Raw genomic sequence first — 27,294 nt, forward strand, 5'->3', positions numbered from 1 at the left:
TTTTTAGCATTTCTAACCATCACAAAGTGGAGTGTTAATATTTATAGGTAAAGAAAATAAAGGGATCTCAGACTAGTTCAGCGGAAACTCCAATAAACGTTAATTTACTTACATACATATCATGAGAAGACAGTAATGATCAGGTACAGAACCCAAATAAGGACGAAAATAAAACAGGAACATGGAAAATAAAGGCAGAGTGACCTTGTGTGTTTAAACTGTCCATCACATATCCAGGTACAAACAGAAACATGGTCTCATTCTCAACTCAAGCTCATATTTTTATGACGATGCGAGAAGTTATCAGCTGAAGGAAACGCCTCAGATATTTCTTGGTTAATCAGGTACGATAACGTTCTCGTTTGAAGAAAATCCAGGTTTGATGAGACTGAACTCGGGTCGCAGTCCCGCTGTCTTCTGAGAGAGACGTTTCACTGCAGCACCGTCTGTTTAACAACTCGTCCTTCTTTGTCGATGGCAAAGTTGTAGTTCTTTGGATTGTCCAGAGCTTCTTCTATTCGCTGGTCCAAGTTCTCCAAGGTGATGAAGTTCTTTGCATCCTCCTGCAAAGATTGAATGTGTGAAGTTATTTATGGAAAAACAGATTTAAAAAACAGGCAAAAGTAGCTTTGGAAGTAGAAATTTAAAAAAGGGGCATTTTTCCACGTCAGTTTGAAATGAGAAAACAGAAAGAACATAAACTCAGATTGAGAGAATCTTACCTGCAGCTGCAGAATTTCCCTCTCCTTTTCTTTGAGGAATTCTTGCTGTTTTTCTTCACGCTTGATGGCAGCTTCCAGCTCCTTGCGCTCGGCTTCCTCCTTTGCCTGCTGGATCCTCAGTGTCCTGAAAAGTTAGAGACGCAGTTGAGCGAACACTTTGAGGATGGGACAAAATCCTTTATTTTCAGCGTGTCTTTAAATTAGGTTTTTATTCTTCACGTCGTCATTTTGAGATTCTACCTACCGGAGTTTGAGCAAGCGGAGGTTCTCCTCGTTGTTCCACGCCATGAGAGCACGATGCTCCTCCGCTTCCAGCCTCGCCCGCTCCTCGGCCAGGGAGCCTGTCTCCTGCTCGTACTTCTTTCGGAGCACCTCCTCTTTAAATTCCAGGCTGGCAAAGATGGAGGAAAGAAGATTTAATAAAAAATTTAAAATTAAAAATTAACTTCTGTCAAATCAGAATCAATATGATTAAAGGGTTGCAGCAAGTTATACCACAGTATTACACTACACTTGCTTATCTATGGTAGAATTCTATCATATTAGTGTATTAAACATGTACATAGTTCTACTTTATTATATAATATTTAATAAATAAAATAAATCATTTCTATTCTAGTTTTTCTAGTTAATTTGATGGATAACAATTGTATTATTTAACTGCCTAACACATAAAGGTTTGTTGCAAATGATAAAATTACACACTTAAACATAATATTGACTTATACGGAAGAGGATTAGGGCCACATGTGAATTTTTTTTGTAGTTCTGACTTCAAAGTCAGAATTCTGAGAAAAAAGTCAGAATTCTGAGATTAAAGTCAGAATTCCGAATTCTGAGATTAAAGTCAGAATTCTGAGATTAAAGTCAGAATTCTGAGATTAAAGTCAGAATTCTGACTTTTTTCTCAGAATTCTGAGATTAAAGTCAGAACTCAAAATTTTTTTACATGTGCAGACTTCTGACTTTATTCTCAGAATTCTGACTTTAAAGTCAGAATTCTGACTTTAATCTCAGAATTCTGACTTTAATCTCAGAATTCTGACTTTAATCTCAGAATTCTGACTTTAAAGTCAGAATTCTGACTTTTTTCTCAGAATTCTGACTTTTTTCTCAGAATTCTGAGATTAAAGTCAGAATTCTGACTTTTTTCTCAGAATTCTGACTTTAATCTCAGAATTCTGACTTTAAAGTCAGAATTCTGACTTTAAAGTCAGAATTCTGACTATTAGGGAATGCAAAATCATGAAAATTGTAAAACTAAATACAAGCAATTAAAATGGCACAGTGGCACAATACTTGACATTTTGCAACACATGTTAGTAAATGTAGCAGCTTTATGGGATCAGAGTTGAGGTGACAATAAATCTCTATCGCCACAATAATTGTCAGGAGGACAGATTTTGAGCAAGAAACCATAATTTCCCGCAACACCAGATGACCTGTTAACGCATCAGACACGTCCTATATTAACCACATTATGTTATATTGGTAATTAAACGCACCGAAGCGCCCTCATGATCAGCTGGTACTGCGAGTATCTCTCATTCAGGACGACCATCTCCACCGGATCGACCGGAGGAGGCGTTTTGATTCGCCCCTGTTTGGACTTGGCCACCGGGTCGTTGCGGGACTTTCTGCCCCGGACAGCCTCCACGAGAACGGCGCTCCTGGGCGCGAGGAGCCGGGCCGCCTGGACGCTCCTGCCGCCGATCACCTGGAACATGTCGGCGAAAGAGTACGGTAACAAATTCCTAATGACAGCTAACTATAGCATTTGTTTCTGAAACGTGCGCCTTAAGTTCACATTGGAGACAGAAATGCTATCGGCGCAAGGAGGCGGCCATGTTGGTGAACTTTGCACGGCGGAAGGGAAAATAAGCAGAAGCCCCGCCTTTTCCGGTGTGCGTCACCACGCATGAGCTCGAGTGCGTGACGTCATCGCCATCTACATTTTCCTCCCCACAGTTGAGGCAAAAGTTTGTCAGATCGTCTGTCAGAAAAATAGTATTTGAAAGAGGGCAACATTTGTGAGGACAAGATGATTTCTTTTGTATTTTTTGAGATTTTTCAGAGATAATAGCCTGAGTAGTGAAAGATGTTTTCATTTGCAACTTGTTGGGTAGGGTTTAATATATAACTTATAGGAGGGATGCGTTCCCCTTGTTTAAATGGTCAAATTTAATGATATCAGCCTGAAAATCACAGGACTTATCTGTTGTGGGGAAAGAAGTCAGGAGTATGAATTTGAAAGATGTGTGAGCCTCCTTTCATATTGAGCAGAGGGGGAACAGTATCTGACAGTAATATTCCACGCTGTCAGGATGTGCTTTATCTGCTATAATGGAACTGGATTTAAGACAAATATGATAAAATAGCGATTTCTATTTGCCTATAAATGAATGAGCACATTTTTTTCCAAAAGTTCACAATATTCGAAATGAAAAGTCTCTGACAAATATAATATTTTTTATTAATAGAAATAACAGTAGTTGGTTGTGTTAATAAAGACATAAAAACACAAACATGTGCTGTTGTCCCAGTTTAAAAATATAACTAACAGTCATGAAATTTGGATTTCACGTCTACAGTACAACATCCTCAGATAAAACTCGCTTAAAAAAGTCAGTTTTGAACCTTAGCTCTCTCCACAGTGCCTCTGTGGTACGAGTACAACAGCTCGGGGGCGAGCTTTTCTTGAACGCGCGCTTCCTTCGCCCTTCGGGGCGCAGTGGCGGTTCTAGACCAGTTTTAATAGGGGGGCCAGGGTGGGGCCTTTTTTGTTAGGGGGCACATACAACCCGGAAAAAACCTAAATCCCTCATTCAGACAAAACAGTGTTTACAATTTCAGCATTTTTTCATTGGGTAGGAAACTGCTAAGACACTTTATTTCTGCCTTTCCCTTCAGGGAAGAAATCTGTCATTGTATTATTGATGCAGACTCCCTGTCGGGGGGGGCCACAGGGGGGTCCAGACTCGGAGTTACGGGGGCACTGGCCCCTGTTGCCCCCCACCCCCCCCAGAACCGCCCCTGGGCGGGACCAGGGGAAACAAACTTCGACAAGGAAACTGAGCTCGATACAACACGGAAATGCACAAACATTTACTTTAATCGTAATGAAATCTGAAGAGCTGCTGGATGTGAGTTTGGGTCAGACTGCAGTCTCACAATCAGACCCGGGAAACATACGATACTTTTACAGTAATTATTCCCAGTAATAAATTGAAGGTATCCTTCCGGATTTCAAAGTAAAGGACGACATGAGAAAAAGAAGTAGTAGTCCAAGATACATAAACTGCTGAACTTAGTACTTCCTAGACTACTTGCATGAATTATATGAGGTACTTTTTTTTGCCAAACTGGCAAAGGTGAACTTTGTGCTAATTTAGATACCAGCCACCTAAATACGCTTAATTTCTTCTAATGCATTATTCCCTGAGAAATTAATTAAATTTTTTTTTTAAATGAAGAAGAAAGTGAGAAAGAAATCCTGAATATGTTCCTTTAGCCAGAACCAAAAGTTAATGGGGTCTATTTTGGGCCATGACCCATCCTCCAGCCAAGTTTCATAGAAATCCGTTTTGTAGTTTTTGTATAATCTTGCTTATAAACCAACAAACGGAGGTAAGAATCAAGTATTGTAGCAACCATTTCACCAATACTTTAGTACAATTTAAAAGAAAAGCAGGTGACAGGTTACTCTAATTATTGTCTCAATAAAAACCAGACTGAGTCATTCTTTAACACACTCTATAAATCAGTAGAGCATAAAGAATAGATTACATTTAAGCAGTGAGAATACTTCTAATTACTTCGTTGTGATTGATGTTCTCAACAACAGAGACCAGCTGGCTCTTAAAAACCAGACAATGACACAACATAACACTTCATATCATTTATGCTGAACTGTTGTTTTACACTCACAACCATATAAAAGCTGCATTTTTCTTTGTGTGTGTGTGTGTGTTTCTGTGTTTCCTTCAGGGTTCAGTGGGATGCTGTGGTGTGTCAGCCTGGTGACTGATGATCCTGCTGAGGCAAGGCACCAACACATTACAGCGACCGTCCGCTTGCCAGGAACTCGGGATGATGGGAAATGGTGCAGTGCCGCTGTGTGTCGCTCCCGTGACTTTGAGAGCTGTAAGTAAGTCTGTGAAGGCTGTTTTTGCTTTCGTTATAACAGCATCTCAGAAGGAAAATGTTTAATAGCAGCACCCTCGATACTCAGACAACTCACAAGTCACAAACATCTTGTAGAAAATATTTTCTTTTCTCAGTCACAGATGTTAAACTCCTTTAATTTGTCACTACGAACCACTGCTTTAACAATTTATGTGTATAAATTCCAGCTGAACTTTTTAAAGCTTCCTTTAAAATTGTATATTTCTTGTTATAAGTCTTTAGCTATACTTGGTGGCAGGTGTTTGTACATCATGTGGTAAGAAGAGCGCTGGAATTGGAATTTGGGTCATTATGAGTAAATTTAATTAATCAGAGCTAATTTTACAATGAAGGGATTTTAAAACACACAGATATTTAACACAACTGTGTAATTAATTGAGTGAATTTGTCTGCTTTTGCCTGAATGGCCTCTTTAAAACATATTTTTTATGATAGAAAGGCTAAAATGAGGCTGCTGTTGACGTCAAATGAACATCTCTGCGTATTTTCTACATTTGCACCTTGATTAAATATGTAAATACTCATTTGCTGATTGGTTTAAATGAGGTAACACCCAGGTAAATAACTGAGACACAACGCTGCAACAAGGTCAAAAGAAAAACACAAGACGTGAACCGATTTGCAGGTCAGTTATATGTTTATTCAGCTTGTTGCCGGCTGTTACAGGTACGTGACCGAGCGTAATGGTGCAGACGTTGTATTAGTTTCACGGATGTAAAAGCACCATTGAGGATCTAACACCAGCAGACAAACAGACGAGGAGCTCCTGCGGTTATCTTTCAGTGTCGTCGTTTAGCTTCGAATGGACTCACAGAACAGGAAAAAAAAACAACAAAAATCTAACGCAGACGCGCTGCATGAATATTAGGAGAAAACCAGTAACAATTAGTCTTCCACAGCATTTACATGTCCAGACGGCGATGCAAGAAAAAGACGGGTTTGTTGGAAATTGGAGAATTTAAACAACCGGCCAAATAGGAAAAAAACTCACTCTGATTCTTAAACCAACCCAAACTTGTGGAATTACAGACGTAAATGCAGAGGAAGAATAACTAAAACGGACAAAAATGAGACTTTAATATAGTGAAAATTAAATGTTTTAAGGTTACTGGTTCACTGTCTACTACAGAACCAGGGGTGCACGACAGTGCATAATCGATTGGTAGAGTTCCCCGGTCGGTTAATCCTGCAGGTTTTCTTGCATCGGTTTGTAACCACAGCTAAAGTCCGAGCAGTCGAGGCATAGAGGGGATTTTCTTTGTCCTCCTTCACAAACAATTGGTCAAATGTTTGCACAACGAGGTTTTAGGAGAGTCGAATAGTTACTCTGCTGCTTGGACTTTAAGCATGTGAGACGGAAAAAAAGGAACTCAGCCAAAGCAATATTGCTGTCCGATATATAGCTACGTAACTAACGCAGTGCAGCCACTCTGCATTTTTACAGTTTGCCGTCTTCGTGATGTGTGGTGTCATATCGTGTGTAGAAGAAGGGGGACTTCTGGTGGACCTCTTGTTTAGCACAAGGGCGCATCTGTCTTGAGAACGATGAGCTTTGGTTTGGAGTAAATGAAAGAGTATTTTTTTGGGGGGGGGCAGGGGGGGGGAATATGAAAGAGGGGAGGGATGTAAAAGAAATGAGGGAGGGAGGGAGGGAGAGGAGTGATGATCAGGTGAGGGGGAGATCAGAAAAGGGGATGAAGAATTCAGGTTTATGCCAGGCTGGTGGCATTTAGGTTTTTTAGTGGCCGGGAAGGGAAGGGTAAGCCAGTCGGATCTCTTCCCCCTCCAGGAGTTTTCTGCAAAAGAAGAAGGAAGCGGATGTTTACTGTGCATTCTTTTGCCTATTTTTGCAGTAAAAGTGTGAAATGAGATTGAAAATAAACCAAACAAGGCCTTTTTAAACATGTTGCGCCAGAGGACGTCGTAAAATCACAAGCGTTTGCGAGGTTTCCGATAAATAATCATCAGTAATGTGGATAAACAGTCTTGGAGAGTTCAGAAAAATCACATCGCGTTATTGTAACACGGCCTTTAAAACCAGGAAAAGACTAACAGCTATAATCTAAGACGATGTATAGTCTGATATACCAACGACATATTGCCCGGGCCGGAGATTGGCAGACAAAGATCTCACCTGTACGCAGCGATTTCAATGTCAAGGGCCATCTTCACATTGAGAAGGTCTTGGTACTCTCTCAGGTAGCGCGTCATCTCCTGCTTGGCGTCGGCGATGTCCTGCTCCAGCTCGCTTATCCTTATCTATGAATGGAGACAAACACAGCCGTTCGTTATCAAATATCAAGAAGACCAGCCCGGTGCCTGAAGAAATTACCTTTAAAATCATTCTAAATGATTGGAAAGGGGTCAGTTAAAGTGACATTTGTTGTCTTTTCTTGCTGTAGTTTGGTTGTTCCCTCTCGGTTTATTCGGACAGTAACCTTGCAGATTTTCACCTCTGCTGTGAGCCTGTCTTCATTTCCTGCTGAGTACTACAGATGGGGAGGGTGTAGCTGCTGCAGAGAACAGATTTACATTTACATCTTCAAAAAGAAGAAGCAAGGCTTCCTCCTGCCTTTTTTTTTTTTTAACTCTTCATTATCCCATCATATCTCTGTGTCTTATCATGATGACCTGTACACACATCTTTTTATCTGTCCTGTCGCTTTTCCCTGTTCGCCTGTTGGACAGAGAAGGGCTGTTAAAAAGCAAAAGTAAGAAGATTCTGATCTGAAAGCAGAATACTTAGATCAAATGTGCAAATAACCACACCGGGTCCCACACATTAGATCCCTCACAGGGTGGATGTTCATGCAGATCGGGATCCAGATATCCCCCATTCACCTGGTACTTTGCCACCTCTTTGGCCTGCGTCTCCTCCAGATCCTCCAGCTGCTTGTTTAAGGAGTCGATGACGTTCCGCAGAGCTTCGATCTCGGACGAGCGGGACTGAAGCAGCCTCCGGTACTCCAAGGTCTCCTCCCGGATGGCGTGCACGGCCTCGTTGTTTTTGCTGGCCATCTCCGCCACGCTTGCGAACTTGCTCTTGTACCAGTCCTCGGCGGCCTGCATGTTCTTGTTGGCCAGCCGCTCGTACTGGGCCCGGATGTCTCGCAGGGCGGTGGAGAGGTCGGGCCGGGACACCTCCACATCCACGCTGATGTTAGCCACCTGCAGCTGAGCCTGCAGCTCGGCCTGCTCCTCGGCGAAGACCTTCTTCAGGAACACCATCTCGTCGCACAGAGACACCACGCTGGCCTCGATGTCACAGTTGGAGAGCACGGCCCTGCTGGCCTCCTCCTTGGCCCTCTGCAGGGTCTCCTCAGCATCCAGTCGCCTCCTCGTCTCCTCCTCGTAGCGCTCTTTCATCTGCTCGTACACGTCACGCAGGTAGTCTCTCTCTGCCTCCATCCGCATCTTCTCCCCGTTCTCCGAGTCTATCATGGCCCTCAGACTCCGCGCCTGGCCCTCGTAGAGCGTCTGCAGACGGGATGGGTCGTTCTGCCGCCTCCTCAGCGCCTCCAGCTCGGCCAGCAGGGCCCGGTTCTGCAGCTCCAGGTGCCTCACCTTCTCGATGTAGGTGGCGAAGCGGTCGTTAAGACCCACCAGCTGTTCCCTCTCCTGGGAGCGCAGACCGAGCAGCTCTGTGTTGATGGAGCTGGCCTGAGCCAGGTCCATCCGTTCTGACCCATCGGGCAGGGAAGAGGAGGCCAGCCTCAGGATCCTCTTCCCGGACGGAGGAGCTCGAGGAGTGGAGAAGAGCGAGGAAGACATGGAGGATTTGTAGGAGGTCTGGGAGCCTCGGTAGCTGTCCCAAGGACGGCGGTAGGAGATGTAGGAATCGTAGCTCATGATGAATTTTTTGTTGTGGATTTTTTTTTTTGTTTGTTTAAGAAAAGGATGGATGTTTTAAAGTTTCAGAAGGTTTTTTTTTTTTTATGTCCCCCTTGTTCTGCACACCATCGGTGAGGATGAGCGAGCGTTTTGCACTGCACCAGCTCGGTGATGCTGCAGATCCCCGGCTTTTATAGAGAGAGGCTGGCCCCCCCCTCCCTCCGCCACGGAGGAACATCAGAGCTGTCAGCATCCTCCAGGCCAATAGCAGACTGCTGCAGTGAGGAGAGAGCAGGTTGGTTTTCAGAATCACTCTCAGCCAAGGCAGGCAGAGCGCCATGTGGTAGAGCAGGTTTTCTTTTAATCTTCCCCTCAAATGACATCTCAGTTAATCACTCTCATTACTCCGTGCACCTCTGAATGCATATTTTATTCTCCTTTAACGACGGCTCAGGTGCATCCTCTGATCAACGACAACATCCACGTTAGTAGAGTGAAAACACTGGGTCAGACCTCGTGGAAATGACTTGAAACAAAGTGTTTTCCACAGCCCAGTTGTAGTGAAGTGAGCAGGGCATGCACTCTAAAAGCCAGGCACTTAAAGGTTTTAATGCCATAGAAGACAACAAATTAATTTGCCCGGTGCTTAAATATATTGACGTGTTTCCAGCCAGCCTGCTGCTTTAACTGAATAATGAATGGCGATTAAATAATCCGACATTAGCCCACAAGCACCGATGTCAAAAGCCTTTCCTGAGAGTTGGACATCACAGCTGTCGTATCCTTCGACGTGTTTATTCGATCTACTTAGATTTCCAAATTGATGAGTCACAGTGTGCGTGGGAGACACCACCGAAGAAGAAAGTGCTATCTGTGTCTGCTGACACGGATGAAACACTCCTGCTGTTTAACACCCTGAGATGAGTCAGAGGGTACCTGTAAATCACCCTCAGTGTTTGTTGTAAAGGAGGCATCACGCCGGTGTTGCGATTCAGGACAAGATTCAGATTTCTGCTCAAGGACACGGATCGAGTGACCGATGCTTTCAGACTGGTGGCAGCTGTAGGACAGTGTTCGGGGTCACTTTTTGACCTTTTATTTATCTGATCCCTGCAGATAAATCAAAAACAAAACAACTTTAAAGGTAAATAATTAAGATTTTAGAGCGTTGATCAGCAGAGTGAAGTTCGATCATTCACAAGCTGCTAAAAATGATGTCCGGGAACAAAATCTTTTGTTAATTGCACAAATAGCAAGTACATGAAAATTAACACCTTATAAAGGCGAGAAATGCTTAAACATCTGGTAAATAAAGTATGGTGCTATAGAGAAGTATTTCCATCATCGCACCTCAGCTATAAAGGTGAGGAAGTGTTGATTTCAAGCCTAAAAGGCCAATAAAGAAGCATGATTTTGCCAGTAGGTGACACCATTAAACCATTTCAAACTGAAATCTTCCTCACAGACAAACCAAAAGATAAAACGCCTGTGATGTAATCAGCAGGACGACTCCTCGCGATGGTAAAGACTATTATTCATTATTGTGTCAGTTAGATCTGAAGGCTGTTGTAGAGGGAGATGCTCTCAGTTCTATTTATGACCAAAAGAGGTCAATGACGCTCATTGATTGCTCGGCATTTAAAGAGACAGTTGAGTTGACTCAACAGTTTTGTTACACGGGGAAGAAAGAAACTCTCCTTGACACTTAGAATGGTAGTCTCTCCTGGATGCTTGAATTTGATATTGTAAGTAAACAACTTATTAACGTGCAACACGCAGAGATCTTTGGCTACAAGCTAACTGAGCAGTTTTTAATTTCTGGCATTGAGTTGGAAGGTTTTTCACAAGTTTTGTCCCGAATAGACGAGGTTTTGTACATCAGGACAAGCCGAAAAGTTTGAGATCGGAGCTGATTTCAAAACACCTTCCTAATCTCGTCTCATATGGCAGAAGACCAGCCCATCATAAGTCATTAAAACCAGCAGAAAACTTAGCACATGGTATTTTAATAATAGATGAATCCGCCTGAGTGATTTGAAGTATAGCAAGTAAAAAAATCTCTGATTCCAGCTTCTTAAATGTGAATAGTTTCTGGTTTCTTCCCTGCTCTCTAACGGTAAACTGAATTTCTTTGAATTGTGGACAAAACAACAGATTCTCGACCCAACAACTCATCAATTAATCGCAAAAATCATCGTCAGAATAATCAACAGTGAAGTTTTTGATTAGTTGCAGCTCGACTGCTTTCTACTTCTGAGTCTGGTGGAGATCTTTCCTGCAGGAGATGTTGTCATTGAAGATTTTGAACACTAGGTGGCACAATCGCACCTCAAACTCTTCAGTGTATGAAAAGAATCCCTTCTACATAAACGCACAGGAATCCAGAGATCTTATTTTGAAAGGTTTAATCTAGAACTATCATCACAAACTCAAACCAAATACGTCCACCAGTTGTCGTTTCATGCTAGAAGGTCTGTGACTGATTGATGACAGTGCTGCATGAAGACTTGGTGTTAGAAGAAAACTTGCAACTATATCACAGACGTGCAGATGTACGACAAAGTAACTGAGCTGTTTTTGATTTCTGGCATTGAGAAGGAAGGTTTCTCTCAAGTTGTTTGTCCCATTTTAGCCAAGTTTACACATGTCGGGACTAATATCCAAGACCAATCCATCATGAATCATAAAATATCATCTTTGTAAGAGTTGCACAAACTAGTCACCAACTTTTGTAATACTTGATTGATTGATTTGAGTCATTTTTTCATGAGAAAAAGTCCAAAATGTTCTTATTCCAGCTTCTTAAATGTGAATAGTTTCTGGTTTGTCTCTGTAAACTGAATTTCTTTGAGTTGTGGACAAAACAAGACATTTAAGGACGTCATCTCAAACCACAGGTCTCCATTTTTCACCATTTTCTCACACTTTCTACAAAATAATCCTGAGTTGCAGCTCTGATCCTGATCAAACAACCGAGTTCTTACTGTTTCTGAGTCTGGTGGAGATCTTTCCTGCAGGGGATGTTGTCGTTGAAGGTTTTGAACACTGGGTGGCAGATGTGCACCTCGTGTCAGTGCGACTGTTGCAGATGTTTGTTTTTGTGTGTGTGTGAAAGTGCTTATTCAGTTATGTGTGACAAAATGAGCTGTGACACCCTCCATCGCGACGACGTGAGCGATTTCGCGTCACATTCAATCAGTTTTTCGGCCGAAAAAAATGCAAATGACATGTTTATTCAGAGGGTCATTTACAGTGAATATACTCCCCAGTGATACATAAGGTAAAAATAAGTACATAAAACATTTTCTATTGACAGATAAAGACTTTGGAATGTCGGGCTGAGTTTCCACCCCACCTTTTTGACACAATTTACAAGAAAACCAGGTGAAAGAAAACGTTCAAATTCAGCATCTGCGTGTTTTGACATTATGACAGGGAACTGAAAGCTTGGAGCTTGTAGGCGAAACTGCATGTCACATCTCGCCTCCTGCCGTCTTTACATTCAGTTGATATCTGCAAAATACTATCCACACCGAGTCACGCAAAGAATATAAGACATCCAACATATATTTATATATATATAAACAAGAGGAACAAGAGCTAAGTGTCAGTACAAAAAGTGTTATTCCTTTGGTAGAAAACATTTATCTCAGGAGGGAAAAAAAAACTAAAATGTGCTTCGATATAAAGAAGTTTATCTTCTCACATCCAAGTTATGGGACTTAAAACATTCATCTCATATCAGGAGTGCTGCATATTCATTCATGTTGGCATCTCAAGAACCCCCCCCAGAGAGCAGAGCAGAGCAGGGGCTTGTGTTTGTTCTGGCAACTTCTGATTACAGCATGAAGGTTGGTCATTCACAGGTCGATCTGTACAGTACTTTGGTTCATTTTCTTTCTTTTTTCTTTTTTTTCTTTTTTTTTTTTGATCACCAAGTCATTTAAGAGTGCTGCTTCTGCTGCAGGAGGAGGAAGAGGAGAAGAGGAGGAGGAGGAGGAGGAGGAGGGGGAATATTGCGCGTAATGCGTCCAGGTGTAAACTATGTGCCCATAGAGTTACAGGAGAGACTAAATGAAGCTGTGACACGTCTAACAAAGTCAATAAAAAAAAAGTCTTTAAATCTCTCTCCAGACTTGTCTTGTGCATGAAATGGGGGGGCACACGCTAGTAATTTACAGTGCAACTCAAACTTCATTCAGCTCCTCTTGTTTTTTAGAAGATTTTCAGCCTCTTCCCCACTGCTCTGCCTCCCTTTGCCATCCTCTGGCTCGCCTGGTCTTTGGACAGCGGGCAGTACTTGATGGTGTGCGCATTGTCTCCGTTGGCACTGCAGAGGGGGCAGGTGTATGCCCGGAGGATGGGGCACAGGACCCTCCCGTCCGCTGTCTTCAGGATGTGGGTGCCGTAAACTTCCTCCGGCGCGCCGTTATTCCGACAGAAGACGCACACCTTCGGCTCGGGTTTGCCCCTCTGAGTCTGTTTGCGCCTCCTGTCCATGGAGAGCAGGTCGAGCCCGGCGAAGCTTCCCCTGTAGGAGGGCGAATCTCTGTCCGCCAGCTGTGAGTCACCCGCGAGTTGCTCGTACGGCCTGAGGAGCGAGATGCGCTCCTTGAGGTCGTAGATGGAGATCGGCGGGGAGCCAGGAGCCGCGCAGCAGCACTCCAAGTGTCCGTCGCCGTCCCTGCCGTGCCCAATTACGCAGGAGCAAACCGGGGAGTCATCCTCCAAGCCCAGGGTCGCTTTCAGGGACTCGGTGATCGAGTTGGGGCTGCAGGACGGGCTCTTGTTTTTGGCGACAAGTGTCGACAGGCCGAGGTAGTCGTTCCAAAAATTAAAGGTGTAATCGTAAGGAGAACGCGCTTCCAGGTAGCCGCGCTCTAAAAAATCCATGCTGGAGTTCGGAGCTGCAGAGTTTTAGAATCCGCAGGAGTGAAAAGGCGGTTCGGATGTCAGCATCGGGTTGTCTGTGGAGGTGCTCTACTCTCTTCTCTTGCTGGGTCCGGTGTGCGGCGCAGCTCAACATGTAGGCGCAGATAAATTCCCCCAGAATAAAAACCGAGGGGGGGGGGGGCGTGGCCTGCCTCAACTTGATTACCCGTGTGTGGAGGCAGAGGAGGGTCCAGGGAGCGGAGCAGGAGTCACTGAGCTGGGAAAATCACTTCCCCTCCCACAATATTATCACTGAGAGACTATCTCTTTGTGCTACAGCGGAATTACTTATCCTGTCGGCCGGGAGACTAATTTGCTTCCTTCTCCTCATAATTATTTATCAGGCTGTTTGTGCTTGTGCATTTTTGAATTTAAAGAAGACCTGGAGAGAAATGGGCCCACATGTCTGTCGTGCCTCACCACCCCTTGTCCTGGGAGCTGGTTGAACCAGTAACCGTGCTGGTGATGTGGACAAAAAACTGAATAATCGACTGAACAATTAAATTGATTGCCGACTATTTTGATAACTGGGTGGTTGTTTCTGTACGATAAACAGAAATCTTTGTTGCTGTTGACAAAACAAGACATTGGAGGACTGATCGAAAGTATGGCCGTCACCGTATCAGATTTAAACCACACAATTATCATCGCCAAACAAATTATCACGATATTATCATGATATTTATAGGAATTCGAAGCAGTCAAATCCATCTTTGACTTTGTTTACTGTGTGTTTTTTCTCTTTGGATAAGAAATTACACTCAAAATATCAATGTTTGTCCGTGGAGAGAGACTCTTCAACCGTAACTTTAAAAAAGATCGTCCAGAAAGAAAGCATTACACGCGATGACCTGTGAAAAGGCGACCAGACAAACTCATGTACAAAAGATGCACAAGACCAAACATCCTCACTGGATTATATCGCGATATCGCTTACTGACACCATGATCGATATTTTCATGATTTTCAGACATTTCATAGACCAAACAACGAATCATCATATCAATCGACAATGAAAATCATTTGTTCAGCTCTAATTTTGACCCTTTTCCAAAGTTTGCATGTTAGAAAACAGCTGTTCTTTAATTTAAACGCAGGTCTTAAAAGGTTTTTAACTTACAGACGTAAGAAGTGATACAAAGATCTGACGTTTAAATATTGTCAGGCGACCTCTGGCGTCATCCATTCGTCCTTCGTTGTCATGGTTCAGTCAACAGAACCACTGGTTGGGTTCAGTAAAGAGAACATTACGTACGTCACATCCGTTAAACCAACATGATGTAGAAAATACCCTCTTGTGCGACTTGGTCACAGTTTCTGGGTGCAACACTGGTGTCGTAAACACAAATCCCAGGTCTGTAACAACTTGTCAGATGTGATGTAGGTGCAGTAAACACTTGTGTAACATCCGTTCACTTCCAGACATCAAGTTAAGTCAACATTGACATCGATATCCTCGGTGAAAGTCCTGTGTTTTGTTTGGTTTGACACATCCTTCAGCCTCAACCCTGAACTGTTGGACTGGATTTCGCCGTACGTGTTGCACAAAGTCAAAGAAAAGTCTGACGTCATGTTATTTGTGGGCAGATTGAAGGAGGAAAACAGTCATCAACATTAAAAATGAGAGAGAACCGTCTCGCACCGGCCTCCGTGTTGAGCTAACAGACGATTCCTGTGTCAACAAAGACCCCTCGACACACAAAACGATGCCAGAAACCATCAAGATGAAGCATGTGAGCACATTATCGGATCCCTTCCTGCACTGGTGAACCTATAGTGAGTCGTCTCCACGTGAAGCTGCAGTGTCCTCTCTGCACCTGCAACTGCTTCCCCTGAGTCCACGGCTTTGTGCTCACAACCAGCCATCCTCATGCTCCATTGTCTCCTCTCTACAGTGGGCCGTTTAACTTCATTAATATGCATTAAAACAGAGAGTGTGTGTGTGTGTGTGTGTGTGTGTCGGTCAGAGCTCAGTAAGACAGACTCCAAAAAAAAAAGAAGAAGAAGAAGAGAGACAATGACCATGTTACTATTTTTGTCAGACAGTCGTGTGAAATATTAAGGACAGTCAAAGTTGAGGCAAAAGTCATTTGCATGTCTTACATTTTAAAACTCAGATCCGGTTTGTCTTCACGGTGCTGAGGGAGTTTATTGATGGGGGAAAAAATCAATATCAGTCTTTCACAGACTAACAGGGAGTCTCTGAAAATGATTCAGCTTTGTCAGAGAATGGACACAAACACCTATAAATCCATAGTTTTGTATGTTGTGGTTTGACTTCATCACATCTTTATAAGCGTGTTTTTTAACATCTTAATGTCTCGAGGATTCCTTTTACGACATTAAAAGACAGCTAGCATTTACAAACGACAGCAACTTTAGCGTTAGCTCGTGCACAAACTGGCGACCACTTCAGGTGCTTGAGACAAACTCAGCAGGTATCATAGGAACGCGCATTTCTACCAGTGTTTCTGGGAAAGTGCGATAATAATAAAAATGAGTAACGCCTCGCGACCAACGACTGAATATACACGTCGCACTGTGAGCCGCAGCGATTAGTTGACTGATCAATTAGTCAGTGGGAAGAAAATGAGTTGCCAACTGCTCCGTTAATCAATTCATCCTTTCAGTAATTTTTCAAACAAGAGTGTCAAACGTTTCCTGGTTTCGGCTTCTTAAATGTGAGAATTTGCGGCTTTTCTTCTTCACTTATGACAGTAAATGAAGACTGTTCGGGGGTTTTTTCGACTGTTAGTTGGACAAAGGAGGCAATTTGAAGACGTCACTTTGAGTATTTTTCACAATTTCTGACATTTTACAGACTCAGAAACTCCATTCATTAATAGTTAAAGTAATCAGCAGATTGGGTGTATCTCAAAAACCACAAAGACTGATATCAAATGCTTTTGTACCGCCGGATTCAAAACGACTCTCATTTGAATAATATGTTCTTTGATTCAGTGTAAATCTGATGTTCAACTCGTTTTTTTGTGGTTTCTTTTAACATTTTCTAAAAGAAAATCAGACTGGGAACCAATTAAGGCGTTCATCTGGAACAGAAAACATTTGTGGGGCTTTTCCTCAACATATTGGATATAGTCGTTATATTATATTATAGTAAGAATGTTTGTGTGATTGCGGATGTTGTAAATCTATAAGAATGCTAAAGTAAGAGACCTGTGTTCGGTGTTGAAAGAGGATTGAATTCGACTTTCAATCTTGCTGAAATCGCCCTTAAAAAAAAGTGTGTCTACTATTTGAATGGCCCTGCGAACGCATCGGCTGCCGCCCTTACAGTTTCCCCGGCGAGTGTGGACGGCATAAAGCATAAAGAAAATCATGTTAGTGAGACAGTTTCTTGTATGTGGGAATATATTATCATCAGAATACACCACATGGTCCACTTTCAAGGTCACCTCCGGCTCCTGCGCGCACAAAGGAAATCATGAGAGAGCATTTAAAAGATGAATGGCTGCCAAATCACAATAGATAAATTGCACGGGGGCCAATCTGACATGTGGCTCCGCTGCTTCAGGGTGCCTGTATGGCTCTCAATGCAAAACGTGTGGGGCGGCAACAAAGGAAAGTATTGATAATGAATATAAAGTACGTTCACTTTTGCATTTTGAAGAGTTTCATCTGGAGGACCGTCGTGTTGAAAAAAAGGGGTCGAGCTGATCTTACAGAGAGGTTTCAGGCGTGATAATAGGAGTCGAGGCGAGTTCGTGTGCAGAGGGCGACTCTGAAAGTGCTGTCGAGGAGGCAAAAGGGGATTTAAAACACGTAAAATGATGCTTAAAGGGTAATGAAACCGAAATAATAGACAGTTCTAATGTAGCTACGGTGCAGCACAGGTTTAATAAAGGAAGTGCAGTCGAGAGAAAACGAGGAAACAGTTTTCAGTTTAGATTAAAAGACAACAAATACGTAAAAGATCATCAGGACGTTGGTTCCATCTAAACACAGCTTCACCCTGCAGAGGTTTATAATAGTTTACGCAATTAACACACCTAATACACACAGCTTGTGTTGGAAAACTTGAGTCTGATGATACTGTAGATGTTCTTACTGTTGACAAATCCCACGAAAAGACCAAAAGTAACACTGAATGCTTCTACTAATATCAACATTTCTACAAGCGTGAAACCCCCGGATACTTTTAACGAGACGTCTGGACGTGTTTATGCCGACAAAACCTGGTATTTTAATCCAAAGCGGGATCTCTACATACCGCTAATTTAGTGGTTTTTGTACATGAACCTAATCAGACGCAGACAAAACATAAAATTCAACCTGCAACTTAATGAAATGTTAATTTATGGTTTGCAGAAACCTAAGTTCTTGCGATTGGACACTGAGAGATGAACAAAGTCATTGTTGGTTCTGTTTTTTTCCTAACAAAGAAAACAAGAGAAACAGATTAACACCGGCTTTAATCTTCAGAATATATCCTTTCATTAACTGGGAAAGTGTAATAATGTGATAATGCGCTACTTCTCCTTGTTCTTCTATTAGAATTGGCAACATAATTCTGGCTGCTGCAGTCGTCTGGTGCACACACACACACACACACACACACACACACTCTTTGTTATTAAAATTTTAAGTCAACAGCTCCTCGCAAATTTTTGAGAATAAAATAATCCGTATCTAAAGGATTGTACACTTCAGCAAAAGTGAGCAAGCGAAATGCAATAAAAGGCTTAATGTGCATTTAGTCATTTAAAAAGAGTTTGTGATAAGCTTCAGTTGGTAACGGGCCAAGATAACAATAAGGAGTTATTTCCTTTGTAGCCACACAGCAGCTACAAATCTCGCTTTGTTCCCACAATGTGTCCATTGTTTAATCTGTTGACTGCACGCAGGCTGCTACACACTGCGAGCCACGTCTAGTAGAGGTTTTTTTCTCTCGCAGCTCCAGTTCGTGCAGCAGCTCCGGCTTCTGACGGGTTAAAAAAAGAAATCTTCATGCGCGAATTCGGTTTCAGAGCGTGATGATCGCACCCAGAGGCCTCCTAGGCGGCTCTGTCTGCCGAGCAGCCGAGGCTGAGACGGGCAGGCGCTGCTCCCCCATTCATCACTGTCAAGTTGAATAGAAAATTAACAAATCCCTTAATTAAAAGACCTCTCTAGACTCTGCTGTGCGCGTGTGCATGTGTGTGTGTGTGTATGGCACGTGCCAGCTGCACTGCTACATTGTGCAAGCCTCAACAGCCTGGCACAGGAAGACTCCCACACAGCACTCCCTTTCCATGCAAACATACACAGCCTCAGACACAAACAACAGCCGACCCGCTCCTCCACACACCCCTTGCCATCCCGGTCGCTGCATTAATTGAACAAGCTGCATAATGCGGGCCGGCCGGAGGAGCGCTTCATTCTGGCTCTCGGTACGTCCCCAGACACGGAGCAAGAGGAGGGGAGTCGGTTGGGGCTTTGATCCCTGACCTCTGCCTCCTCTCTCCTGGGAATTTAGGACCTCATCCCTAACGGTCTGTCCATCTGCACACACACCTTCTGCCGCCCCCCCCCCCCCTCTCAGACCCGCGGCTCCTAGAGTCGACCCAACACCAGACACGTGTCACTGTCACCAGCAGCAGTGGGGAATGCTAAACAAGCCAAGGTCAACCTGAAATTAGGGGGTTGTCTTTGGGCCTGTCAAGTGCTTTGTCACGACCGCCGGCTCTCTGAATGCAGCAGCCCCACTATTACTTAGCTGCTAACTCCGCCCCTTCCTCCTCACACCAGCTTATTCATGCATTCACACACACACATAAACACAATCTCCTCTTGACATGGTGGAAGTGGTGGGACTGAAAGGAATGTGGACCAGTGTCCCCCGAGCTGGAGACCCAACGAAAAACCTAAACGAGCACTTTAATATTAATGTGTTGTGTGAAATGTGGAGTATTTTGATGTTTTTAGCTGCGTTGGAAACCATTTAAAACCAGCTTGATCGCCGGTTTATCATTTAAATAATTTCCCTGGTTAATGATAATAAACTGGATGTCTTTGTTTTGATCGGACAAAGCGAGCAATCTCAAGACTTCACCTCCGACTTCTTCTTTAAAAAACACACACTCCTATTTAATTTAATATCTAAGTTAATAGGAAACGTAAAGAAACCTTCAGGAGGACAGTGATTACATATTGATCAGAGCTGCACTGATTCATCTAATAATCAATTTGTTGTCAGCTATCAAGTCATAAATCTGCTACAAACTGATGTCTTGAGTCCATTTTAATAGGTCGTCTTGTTTGATAGAGCTGCAACGATTAACCAGTCAACTATTTTGACAATAAATCAATCAGTTTGAGTAATTTTTGGGGAAAAAGAGACAAAATTCTCTGATTTCAGCTTCTTAAATGTGAATTTCTTCCTTTCCTCCTTTGAATATCTTTGAGTTTGGACGGGCCAGTATGTGACAGGTTGGGAATGAGACTAAAAGAATCAACTTTCTTTCCAATTAACTTTTAAATAACCACATTATTAGATAATATGCCGATTATTTTTCTTTTCTTTTATCTATATATTGTCATAAAATAGAGGAAAACTTACATCGTGACTTCCTAAATGTTTTCAAATTGCTTGTTTTGTCCGAAGCCCAAAATATTCCGTTTACACATATCACACATCACGTACTGTTTGGTTTGTCCATACTGAGCCACCGTAGAAACAGAGCAGACTTTGTGGACACATGGCAGACTCAAAAGGTTTGTTCGAAGGTTATGTGATTGCAATTGTGAATATTATGTCAAATCTTTTGCCAGCAGATCCCCTTAAATCCTACACACGCCACTTTGAATCCTTTTTCAATGTGTGGCTGCTTCCCAAGATCAACAACGCAATATTCAATTTGTTATATCGCAGTTCCAACGGGTAATAAAAAACACCCGACGAAAGAGTTAATTTGATACAATAACCCTGAAGTTATATAGTACAAAACACCAACGCTGGGTCACATATATATGACGCCGCGGTGATTTTTTTAACGCAGTGTTTTTTTAAGTGTGTTGCAAAGAAACTTGTAATACTTTGTACTACTTTAGCGAAAGTCTGCGGTCTATAGATTGCATCTATTTATAAGTGGAAAGTAAAAACTCTCTCCTGAGGCGAGTTGCTGTAACTAAACTTGCAGAGCGAGGAGAGCAGCGGAGGAGGAGGAGGAGAAGTTGCAGGCCCACGGATCAGAAACTTGTTTAACTCACCCAAATCTGGAGAGATTAGAGCGGGAAGTGGTCAAAGGGTTTAGAGTGTATCGGTACAATGGGGCCGAGAGGATTAGAGGTGGATTCGCTGAGCCCCTGTGATGCCCTTCATCTCTGGGGGTCCACAGCCAGAGCACCTTTGTTGGGTTAACTAACGGCACTTCCCATGAACGCGGTGAACACACCAATCCCTTTTTAATGATGCAGGGAAAATTCCATTGGCCCTGATTACCACAATGCTTTCGAGAGCCGCCATTGTCCCACACACCATGTCGAGCTTTTAAACTGTGCAGCCAGGCGAGTGCACTGCGAGGCGTTTGAAGTCTGCTTGTCGTGTTTTTTTTTTTGTTTTCTTTTTGTCGTCGCCCCGGTGGAAATAACCTTTCCTAAGACAATGCTGATACGGGGCATCTACTTTATGATTGGAGCGTAATGCTAACACTAGCACTGCCGCGGCTTTAATTGCCGCTGTGGCCACCCATGTCTGAAATATATGCAGTGGTACGGAGTTTAATGGGTTGTAACGCGGCGCTATAAAGAGGTTTATCTGAAAGGTAAAAGGTTCGGTTGTAACAGTTCATTCGTGAGAGGTCCCACTGCCGGCCGAGAGCTGACTAGTTTGCTGATAGCCCCCGTAATAGTAGAGTTATTTCTAGTAATCCACCGAGAAAGTGAGGTTGTACTTACGCAAATCAGTGCTTAGAGCTAAATACTTATGTCAACATGCTAACAATGCTTACAATGACGAGGCTTAAACCCCTTACGTCCCGGAGAAAAACCCACTAACACCCACCAACATCTGGCTTTCGTCTTCAATGGAAAGGTTACAACTGGAAATCAATCCCAGGTCAAGTTTTGTGCCAATATAGCTTAGTAAATGTTGAGATTTTTCACCTGGAAATTGAAATCTTTGGCTCGTTTGTGTCGCCAGAGAAAAAAACAACTCATGACCGGAGACGTTCATTCAGACCGGTCATTCGCCAGTTTGATGCTTTCCGCGCTCTGCACGCCGCTGTTTTAAAATCCCCGTCGCTTCGAGAAACAACAACGACTGACCTGCTCGCGAATGGTGCAAACTTTAACAAGCCAGCGGCCGTATTTGGAAGGTGCACTGACGCAAACAAGCCAAAGTGTTTTCCCAAATCGCAGGAGAATAATAGGCGCAGCCAGATGTCGACGCGGTGCTTGTGTTTATGCAAGACTTCGCCGTGAATGTTGGCATGACGCACCAACACACAGAAATTGGCAGACAATTTCTTCCTACCTGTGAATCCGCCCTTTGATTAAACTGATTGAGTCTGATGTACTGTAAATATTACGCTCTGTTTACCCTGTGCTAAAATCCTCAGAGTACAGTCCTGTTTGCGCTCCGCTGCTAATATGCAGTAAACTCGGTGCTCTTCTACCTCACGGACCATTAGATCTCAGAGGCAGATGTGTCTTGTCTCGTATTAGCTCATGCTCGGCTGTCTCTTGTGATCTTTCAGCTATGCAGCGGCTGTCATGTCTGCATTCCCTCGTCTCGCGTTCATCTTCCTGAAACTGAATTACAAGGAAACTGCACACTTACGGGCAATAGATACAGCGTATTACAGGTCAAGTTGCCTGCACGGCTGGATGGCAATCACATTCTCAGCCTGCACATGTTCCACAATATATCTACCTCCAAATCTAATGATGCGTTCGTGCCAGGCGATTGTTGGGAGCAGAAAAGAGAGGCTCAGAGACAGTTTTTGATTTCTTATCTCTGTTTATCAATGCGGTCCCGTTAAAGAAGCTTCCATTTATGACCCTTTTGTGTTAAAATCATCTCGTGCTGCACTTTTTATTCAGCGTTCAGCCACACAAAGCGCTCTGCTCGCGTCAGTTTGCAGGTCCGGATAGCTAATTACCTGCTCAGCTGCAGCATGCGAACAACCCTGCAAAGAATGACCTCAGTGTGTTCGAATGCAGGTGTGGTCCGCCTCGACAACAGCACATCACGCTGTCTGCCCATGACATGTAGCTGCAGCACAAGTTTGTGTACTTTGTTTCTCGTTTCCCTACGGTGTTGCAGCAACACTCAACCTGTCGGCTGCCGTCAGTCAAACACACACACACCGACACACCGACACACCCCTCCAGTCGGCTGAGGCGAAAAGAGGCATTTCTGATATTTCCCCAAAGACCTTTTTTTCTTCTTTTTCATAATGAAATACTAATAATAAAACATTAAATGAACATGTTTTGGGCTATAAAAAGGGGGGATGACTGCTTGTGATGTCACATCTCAAAGCTTGGTATTTTGTCGATTTTGGAGGCCCCTTAAGAAAAAAGTGGTTGTGTTTCCACCATCAAAACCACAAAATATAATGTCAACAACAGACGTATCTGAAAGAAAAATCTCCTTCTGCTTCTTTTTAACTGGCTAACTTCCTACTCACTGTGAAAACATAAACACAGGCTCTTCCTGTCTGTACGCAGACCCGGTGGCAGGCGACAAGAAAAGCCAAAAAAGAAATAGACCACCTCCCGCTGGTGGTCTCGATTACTTACGTAGCTTACGTAACTCCTTATAGTAGCTTTATTCAACCTAACTCGCGTTTTAAAGGCGGCAAATGATTTACTGTGTGAGAATTCTCCCAGTTCCTGCGTCGGGCAGCTCACCTGACACTATCAGGCTGAAACATCTTGCTGCTGTAAATACCGCCCGTCTGTGCACCTCAGGCGGGTTCAGACAATCACTAAGAGTGATTTGCTGCCATTAGCTGACCCACTATCCCATCTGCAGAACACACACACCAGTGGACCCATGTGCGAGTCGGGACAGGCCTGGCAGTGTAATGGTTGATACCACACAGGACCACAGATGGGTCCCCGCACAGTGGAGCCGGTGGCTGGCGCCGTGGCCTGGGCGCTGGCCAGATGGGCCACCCTGAGAGAGGCTCAGCCTGCCGGGCCCAAACAGGCTGATCTTATTACTGCGGGCCAAGACTGGAGTCTGCTTACACATACACACACACACACACACACACACACACACACACCATCATCATCAGGGGAATCCACATGATTATGCCTGACCGTCGCAGGCTGGTTTCACCCTGTTTTGTGTCTGTTTTCACCTGTACGGCTCGTCAGATGTTTTCATCGGCGTTCAAACCAGAAAATTCCACTTCTGTGTGGGTTGATGACTGAATTATGATCTGGAAATGGTGCCCTCTCAAGTTACTGAGGATGGGGGAATGCTGGAACCAGCCACGTGTGAAATACAGGCCATTTGAGGACCGGTATTGAGATTAGTTTTGTGCCTTTACATGGGATGGATCGTGTGGTATCTCTTATCTGTAGTGTTATTTATCCATCTTTATTGTTACGCTGTGAGAAATCAGCCCTAGAAGGAAGCGTGCATCTACACATGGACGTGTAAACATTAACAGTGTGCTCCTCGACTCAGCTGCACTGTTAGGGTAGTGTTAGGGACCTTGGTTAGTATAAATGTTCGGCCTAGATGATCTGGTTATATCAGCAATGTACTGATGTTACTCCGGCGAGTTGTTGCACCACAGCCTCTGCTTTGTTTACATCACGTGAGGTGTAGCAGTCCCATTGTGCAGCACTTGCTATCTTTTGTATTTTTGGCTGAATTCAAAATCCCCTCTGGGCTGATTGCAGTGGATTCAGATCACCTGTGTGCAGGGTTTGAGAGACTGGATCCTAATTAACGGGTGTTTTCCTTCCAACACATCCACGAGTAGATGCACAAGTTCGGTAGAAAGATAATAGTTAGTACGTGAAAATGCTCCCAACAAGGTTTGTGGATTATCTTGAGTATTTTCTGGAAAGAGACATTGCCGTTGAGGTTTTCAAATGTATTTTTTGGGCGCTTTGTGCAACACAAGCCATCTAGTTCCTTAATATTGGAGAGGAGGCGGACATCTCTACAGCTGAAATATATAAACAGGTAAGAGGTCAGATATTTATATTAGTTTTTGGGGTGAACTGCTCCTTTAATGTTGTTTTTTTTAATGTGTGTGCTGCTTCCTTCCAGTATGTGTGCAGCAATAAACCTATATCTTGTTAGCTGTGGATCACCACTGGCCTATATTTAATATCTTATAAATATCATAATAATTTAACTGGAAATGTACAACATCTTGTTTCATCGCTTAAAAAAAACATCAATTCTGCCTCATATAATCCGAATAGCAACCCCTTTTCTATCAGATCCTTAAATGTTAACGAACAAAACTCTGAAAATTGAATTTGAGACTTTCCTACGTGAACGAGCGCTGCTGAACGCGAGGCCGAGTGTTAGCGAGAACATTCTCCGTATGCTCTGTAAAACAGATCCCTCGATGGATAAAAGTTTCAAAAGCTGAATTTATTTTAGATCAAAGGTCTGACAGCAGCGCTACATTCCTGTCAAAGTGGAGTATCGGAGGGGAGCAAACACATCGTCCATATGGAGTCCTATCTGCTTTCACCTAATGGTTGAACTCCACGTGCGGGTCATGTGCAGTTATTTGGTGTGTTCGGTGGGTCATCTGCTGGGCTGTTTTCCTGAATTTAATCGCAGTCAAGAAAGTAGATTAATACTGAGTCTTGCGATGCATAAAAGGAATAAATTAATAAGTACAGACACTGAACATTTCTGAATAAAATACAACACAAGCATTTTGGTGATGCCGTTATCAGCGTTAGGATTTAGCAGCATGGCTCTACGGATGGCAGGGTCACGGGTCTGTCCACCATTTTGGTCCAGACAGGAATATCTCAACAACTACTACTTTATACTTTGCACAGATATTTAAGGTCCCCAGAGGATGAGCCCTTAAGTCTTGGCGATCCTTTTACTTTTCCCTCAGCGGCACCATGAGGTTGACATTTGTGGTTCTGAGTGAAACGTCTCCACAACTAGCCAGTGGATGTAATTCAGTTCTGTGCATGCATTCATGATCACTTCAGGAAGAATTTAGCGGAATTTAGCATGCTAACGGATTAGACTAGACTCAGACCCGTGTTGGTGTTCAAGACATCAAGTTCTGAGATAACTTCTACTTTGCAACGGCGTCTGTTTGCCACTGAGGCTAACACCTGAGCAAGCTAGCGAGCGGATGATGCAATGCAGGAAATGCAAAAGAAAAACAAAAGATGAGGCTGTTGTGAATCAATATTTTGTTCAGACATGTTATATTATTATGAGGAAAATCTCCTTCTGACTAAATTTACAATATATTAACTTACCATCCACTGAAAAATGAACTTCCATGGCAACTGTAAACATACCTGGTTAGCATCATCATGTTAGCATTGTGGTGGTGAACATGTTGCCATGCTAACGTTACAGAGCCTCCACATGCTGTTGCACTGTTACTTTTGTTATTATCAGTTACAGTGACTTTTTAATAAGAAATGTAAGCTCTTATGTTCTGACAGACATGAATCATGACCTAAACTTGAAAAAAATAAACAATTTAATAACATTAACACAATAGAATTCAAAACCATTGATAAGCAAATGTACAGGGAATAATAATCATTGATTTTCAGACTTATAGCTTGAAAACAGTTTATCACTGCAGCCTCACTAAGTCATGTTCAGAATGTAAACACAAACATTAAAAGAGATTTTTAAACAGTAGCTTGTGATGCATGAAAATACAAATGTGTGAAATAAACAGAGCAAAAAAAGCACAAGAAGAAAAGCTACCAAATAAAAGATTAAAGCATTTATTTCCTCCGTGTCTTTTCTTTCTATTCATCTAAAGAAAAATATTCATTTCGACAGGATGACAAGACGGTGTAAAATATATTTTAATCTGTTAAATTAAATGAAGCGGTCGTGTCTGAACTTACTTAATTACAGCTACAGAAGCTTGACTGGCCAATTTATGATTAAAAAATGTGAGCCGCTGTCGTCTTTTGCTCCATTTTTGCAAATGCCAAATCGGCTGTATTGAGTTGTCATTCACTCCCGCCTTTAATTTTGCAGCCACCAATAATAATGATGGACTCGTATCTGAGGAGCGGGGCTTAATGTAGCCGGCTGCCAAAAATAAATAAATAAATGGATTCCCGTTGCTTTAGTGTCAGCCACAGTAATATAACCCGTCCTGGTTTTTGTCCTCAGACTGACAGCTCTGGAACAGGATGAATGAGAACCATCTCCCAAGGTCAAGGTCACGGTTTGGGCTGATTTAGGCTCGGAGGCCCTTTTCTTATTGCCGGCGAGCGTCTTCATTTGAAATTCACACAACATAAAGTCAGGTTTGACTGGCAGCATGAGGAGGACACGTGGGGGTTGTAATAAATTCACAGGAGCGGAGCAAGATGGATGGATAGGTTTTCTTACTGAGCGTTGATTTCCACATTTTGGGTGATTAAGTTTATTATTTGGCTCGCGGCTACATTAGCATGTGATTATCCCGGGTAT

General features: G+C 43.1%; 3 protein-coding genes across 3 annotated transcripts; all 3 read right to left on the bottom strand.

Moving 5' to 3' along the window:
* Positions 1–76: 76 nt before the first annotated feature.
* mrps26 (mitochondrial ribosomal protein S26) lies at positions 77–2,599 on the bottom strand. Its single transcript, XM_030391641.1, has 4 exons — positions 2,228–2,599; positions 967–1,113; positions 723–846; positions 77–563 (listed from the first exon to the last, which is right to left on the bottom strand). Exons 1-4 carry the CDS (start codon positions 2,446–2,448, stop codon positions 432–434), a joined length of 624 nt encoding a protein of 207 aa, XP_030247501.1. The 5' UTR covers positions 2,449–2,599; the 3' UTR covers positions 77–431.
* Positions 2,600–5,526: 2,927 nt separating this feature from the next.
* Positions 5,527–8,912, bottom strand: neff2 (neuronal intermediate filament family member 2). Its single transcript, XM_030391639.1, has 3 exons — positions 7,749–8,912; positions 7,042–7,166; positions 5,527–6,703 (listed from the first exon to the last, which is right to left on the bottom strand). The coding sequence occupies exons 1-3, from the start codon at positions 8,754–8,756 to the stop codon at positions 6,646–6,648; spliced, it is 1,191 nt and encodes a 396-aa protein (XP_030247499.1). The 5' UTR covers positions 8,757–8,912; the 3' UTR covers positions 5,527–6,645.
* A 3,038-nt stretch (positions 8,913–11,950) lies between these two features.
* LOC115565948 (nanos homolog 1-like) lies at positions 11,951–13,777 on the bottom strand. Its single transcript, XM_030391640.1, has one exon. The coding sequence runs from the start codon at positions 13,629–13,631 to the stop codon at positions 12,954–12,956; it is 678 nt and encodes a 225-aa protein (XP_030247500.1). The 5' UTR covers positions 13,632–13,777; the 3' UTR covers positions 11,951–12,953.
* Between the last annotated feature and the right edge of the window lie 13,517 nt (positions 13,778–27,294).

Source organism: Sparus aurata, chromosome 16, assembly GCF_900880675.1.
Source record: "Sparus aurata chromosome 16, fSpaAur1.1, whole genome shotgun sequence".
Classification (NCBI taxonomy): Eukaryota; Metazoa; Chordata; class Actinopteri; order Spariformes; family Sparidae; genus Sparus; species Sparus aurata.

What these genes read in the sequence shown, in the direction of transcription:
- mrps26 (XM_030391641.1), bottom strand. Translation starts at nt 2,448, where the DNA reads ATGTTCCAGGTGATCGGCGGCAGGAGCGTCCAGGCGGCCCGGCTCCTC. An exon ending in CTCCGCTTGCTCAAACTCCG is followed by an intron (nt 847 to 966) that starts GTAGGTAGAATC and finishes CTAACTTTTCAG; the next exon opens with GACACTGAGGATCCAGCAGG. An exon ending in GGGAAATTCTGCAGCTGCAG is followed by an intron (nt 564 to 722) that starts GTAAGATTCTCT and finishes CAATCTTTGCAG; the next exon opens with GAGGATGCAAAGAACTTCAT.
- LOC115565948 (XM_030391640.1), bottom strand. Translation starts at nt 13,631, where the DNA reads ATGGATTTTTTAGAGCGCGGCTACCTGGAAGCGCGTTCTCCTTACGAT.
- neff2 (XM_030391639.1), bottom strand. Translation starts at nt 8,756, where the DNA reads ATGAGCTACGATTCCTACATCTCCTACCGCCGTCCTTGGGACAGCTAC. An exon ending in AAGAGGTGGCAAAGTACCAG is followed by an intron (nt 7,167 to 7,748) that starts GTGAATGGGGGA and finishes CTCCATTCATAG; the next exon opens with ATAAGGATAAGCGAGCTGGA. An exon ending in ATTGAAATCGCTGCGTACAG is followed by an intron (nt 6,704 to 7,041) that starts GTGAGATCTTTG and finishes CTTCTTTTGCAG; the next exon opens with AAAACTCCTGGAGGGGGAAG.